Here is a 4,775-nt window from a genome sequence, read left to right on the forward strand (position 1 = left end):
CATCCACATGCTCTAGGTGGTGCAAGGAAGGTATGATAATATTCACATTCTTGAAGCACAACTCTAGGTGGTGTCTTCCAACCTGCTCCTTGGTGACAACATGCGTAGCATTGGTGATGGATTCCGTGCACAAGTGTTGAGCAGGAGTAATTGTCGGATTTTTGACTTGCAGTTGCAGGGGTTAACTAGAGTTTAGCTACATGACCATAGGTCAGGGTTTAACTAGACTTTGGGTTAAAATTTTGTCCAGTGATCAAAACCCAACACCCAACCCAACCAGGGTCAATATGGCCTCCCCCTAACCAGTGTGTTGAGTAAACTCAAAGCACTGAAGAAGAGAAAGTCAACGATTGGCTCAACTTTGGGTCAGATAAACCATCCAATCCTGTCCAGACATAACCATAGTTGAGTAAAATCTATGGGTTAGAACTTGGGCTTGTACCCATTAATGCAGCAACATCAAATTATGTTGGGTACAAAACAGACCCATCAACTTATACAAGATGAAAGTGTATGTAGGGCACAATGAACATAACCTTCTAAATTACTCAACTTTGGGTCAGATAAACCATCCAATCCTGTCCAGACATAACTAGTGTTGGACATTTAGCACAGAGGACCAGTTTGACCGGACCAAACCAGAACCGTAGGTCTTCCATTTGAGGGTGAATCAGTTTGTCAAACTAAGTTTAGGTCCAAGGGTCAAACCGCATTGGAATCAGAAGCATATTATTTAATCTTTATTTAATAGTTTTTTTATAAAATTCTAAAAATGCACCATATATTTGACCCTTGGACCTAAAATTAATATTAACTGATCCAACTTGACGGAGAGGTTTCTATTGAGCTCAGCGTAGACACCATATATTTGACCATCTGCGGGCAAACACATATTTTACATTACAATGAACATAATTTTTCTATTTTGACTTCGACATTGATGAGTCAAGCTAACCAGACCAGGACCGAACAAGAACAGACCGAAACCCGACCTAAGTTTAGGTAAGGTTCAGGTCTTTGCTTATAACCCGGATCGGACCGGGATGGTCAAACCCTACCCATAACCATAGTTGAGTAAAATCTATGGGTCAGAAATTGGGCAGGTACCCATGAATGCAACAACATCAAATTTTGATGGGTACAAAACATACCCATCAAATTATACAAGATGAAGGGTGTATGTAGGGCACAAGGAACACCTTCCAAATTACTCAACTTTGGGTCAGATAAACCATCCAATCCTGTCCAAACCACAACCATAGTTGAGTAAAATCTATGGGTCAGAAATTGGGCTAGTACCCATGAATGCCACAGCATTTAAATTTTGATGGGTACAAAACAGATCCATCAAATTATTCAAGCTGAAGGGTGTATGTAGGGCACCAAGGAATACAGCCTTCTAAATTACTCTTTCTTTTCTACAAAAAGAAGAGAAGAGGAGAAGAAGGGGGGGGAGGAGGGATGGTGTCGGACTCGGAGCTGGTGCGACGGCTGCGAGAGTTTCTGAGTTCTTCGGACCTCACGACGACGACGGGGGCGACCGTGAGGCGCCAGCTCGAGGCAGATTTTGGCGTGGACCTTTCGTCAAGGAAAGCCTTCATCAGAGAGCAGATCGATGTTTTCCTCCAGACCCAGTCCGACGAATTGAAAGAAAACGGGGAAGATGAAGGCAAGAATGGCGGTGATGAAGAGGGCGAAGAGGATGCAGATGGGGATTACGATGTACAGGAAGAGGAGGGAAGTGACGATGATGGCAACCGGGGGAAGAAAAGGTGAGTTCTTCATCGTTTTATTGCGCTTTTAAGAGGGATTGCAGACTTGGGTTGGGATCAAAATCCCGAATATCGAGCCGGGTATTGGTTAATCAAGAGGTTTTTTGGCGGATTATTACCTGTTCTTATTATTGCTTTGGTCTACGGCGTCTTTGTAGGGCAACTAAGAGCAATAAAGAGGTCAGAAGACGCGGTGGAGGATTCACAAAGCCGTGCGGTCTCTCGCCACTGCTTCAAAAGTTCGTCGGTGCCCCGGAGTTAGCCAGAACTGAGGTGATCATCGAAGATTGCTCGGTTCAGTTTTTTTTCTGAAACATATTTTTTGTACAAAGATTCGCGTAAAGAGTCTTGCAGTGTCTGGTGACTGATCTTTTCTGTCAGAATTTTATTCTATTTACCTTAATTGGGTGTTTTTTTTTATCAGGTTGTGAAGAAACTATGGGCATATATACGCGAGCACAATCTGCAGGAACCGACGAATAAGAGGAAAATAGTGTGTGATGATAGACTGAAGGAGCTATTCAATGTCAAAGTGATCGACATGTTTCAGATGAACAAAGCATTGGCAAAGCATATATGGCCCTTGTCCTCTGACGGCGGTATGTTTTTTAAAGTGAATAATATTTTGCTATGATTTGATTCTATTTTTATGATTTATTTTCTCAGTTAGAAACTTGGGATTGAGAGATTCTGGGTTCTTTTCATTTTATTTAATCGTAAGATGTCTCGTAATATCTTTTTCGCTAGAATTGCTCTTTGTTTTTTTCCGTTAAATTGTTAGAAAATCTGAAGAGTTACATTTTCAAAAAATAGCAATAGTTCAAAAGGAGCCTAGTGAGAAGGAAAAGCGTCCAAGAAAGGAGGTGAAAGGTGAGAAGAAATCGCATCATCATCATCGTCATTATTATTATTTCTTCAAAAAACATCGTCATTATCATCATATCCATCAAAGTTAAAATGTTATGTTTATTAAAATTTCTAATATTTCAGAAGAATCTGGGCAAAAAGACAAGCGGCAGAAAACAGGGAATTCAGGTTTCCTTGCTCCTCTTCCCGTGTCAGATGCTCTTGCGAACTTCTTTGGTACCGGAGAGAACGCCTTGTCAAGAAGCGATGTGGTCAAGAGGATGTGGGAGTATATCAAGAAGAACGACTTGCAGGTGATCCTTATTTTTTGTTATAAAATCTCTGCATACTCAAAAGAGTATGATTTTGCAAAAATCTCAGTTGATGAAGTCATTTTAGGAATATTTCTTCATGTACAATGTTGAAAATGTTAAACCTGCATTGTGGAACTTCAAGGTCTGGTATTTAATGGACTTGCAGCTGAATCTTTTTTGAAAAAACTTTTACAAAAATCTTTTTAATATACTTCTGCATGTGGCATGTGGGGAGGATAAAAACGTCAGCATTGGGCTGCCAGCTTAATTTTATACACTGCAGGAGGTTATATTTTTTTAATAGGATTTCTAGGCGTGGGTTTATATGATGGCTCGAATGAACCTACTTTGTATGTCGATATATTATGTAATCAGCCGTAACCCTTAGTGCTTCATACGAAATGCGATTATATTTTGGATTAATTATTGCTTTTTATGTCGGAATACCAATAATACCCCTGCTTATGGATCTATTCGTATTATTATGTATTCTAATTTTTATCTTTTTAATTTATTGGGAAGGAAAAAACGTATACATTTGGCTGCAGAGTTTACACAATTGAGGGGTCCTATTTTTCTTTTAGTTGGAGTTCCGGGCGTGTATTCATATGGTTCGAATGAACCTAAATTAAACTTTGAGACATTATTCAATCTATCACATTCCTAATTTGGGATTCTTTATGCATTTTGCTGTCAAAATACCGATAATTTTTTTGAAGATAGTCAATATACCGATAATACCCCTACACATGGTTAAAAGTAGAGGCATTTTGACCGAGTCTTATTATTATCGATTTTTTCCTCATGCTCTTTCTCTATACATTTGACTCTTTTTCCTAGTTAGAATTTAGAAAACAAAAAACAATAACCTGGAGCTTATTTCTAGGCATTTAAATTGTTTATACTTTTTAATCTCTTAGGATCCAAAGGACAAGAGGCATATAAAGTGCGATGAGAAGCTTAAGGAGCTGTTCGAGGTGGACTCGTTCCACGGATTCACCATGGCGAAGCTGCTCTCCTCTCACTTCATCAAGGCTGAGAAGTAGGCCCTGGTCAATGCTTCTTAGAAAGGTCAATTTTGCCCATTAATTTCATCTAATGACCTTTTTTGCTGGACACTAAGCTCCCATGTGTGGTTGTCTCCCTTCACCCACCTTATATGCGCACGCGCACTCTAGCACGTGTAGTGCCCCAAACAGGGGATTTCAGATGGCGAAGCGATCCACCAAAAAACACGGTTCCTTCAAACCTGAAGTAATTCTCTGACTAGGGTCAGTGGTAGTGATCTCATATTTTTAGTCAAAATTGTACTTTGCATTCCGATACAAATGAGTGTGGCATCGACGATTGATCTGCCATTTCAGATGACCAGCTTGATTTACATTATTGGTTTTTTAAATATTAGAAGAGTAATAACACTAATTGAGTTTTATCCACAGTATTTTAAACTTAATTGTTTTAAAAAAAAAGGTAGATCTAACCTGGATCCTAAGAGAGATTGCAAAATTAGGAATCATTTTTGTATCCATTATTTTTTATATACCTAATCATCCTCTAAAGATATATTGAACCAATTGATCTCACACAGAGTAAGTGCAAGATTCATGCCTTCAATTAATTTGAATGACAGAGAGAGAGCAAAGGTATTCCTGTTATTTGTCTTGATGCTTGGACTTAGCTAACACCTTTTTTTAGAACACTTCCAAACTACATATTTCAAACCTCGCCCTATTAATTTCCAAGTATTTCCTGAATTCATTTTACTCAAACCATTAAATGAACAAGCCCGATTTTTAATTGAATATAACTATTAGGGATTCAAAATTAGTAGGTATCATAGTAC

The 4,775-nt window shown here is 38.8% G+C and overlaps 1 protein-coding gene across 1 annotated transcript; it reads left to right on the forward strand.

Moving 5' to 3' along the window:
- Positions 1 to 1,424: 1,424 nt before the first annotated feature.
- Positions 1,425 to 4,297, forward strand: LOC144712244 (uncharacterized). Its single transcript, XM_078586466.1, has 6 exons — positions 1,425 to 1,772; positions 1,931 to 2,045; positions 2,197 to 2,371; positions 2,586 to 2,642; positions 2,763 to 2,932; positions 3,853 to 4,297. Exons 1-6 carry the CDS (start codon positions 1,462 to 1,464, stop codon positions 3,976 to 3,978), a joined length of 954 nt encoding a protein of 317 aa, XP_078442592.1. The 5' UTR covers positions 1,425 to 1,461; the 3' UTR covers positions 3,979 to 4,297.
- The last annotated feature ends 478 nt before the right edge of the window (positions 4,298 to 4,775 follow it).

Source organism: Wolffia australiana, chromosome 14, assembly GCF_029677425.1.
Source record: "Wolffia australiana isolate 7733 chromosome 14, ASM2967742v1".
In the NCBI taxonomy this organism is placed as follows: Eukaryota; Viridiplantae; Streptophyta; class Magnoliopsida; order Alismatales; family Araceae; genus Wolffia; species Wolffia australiana.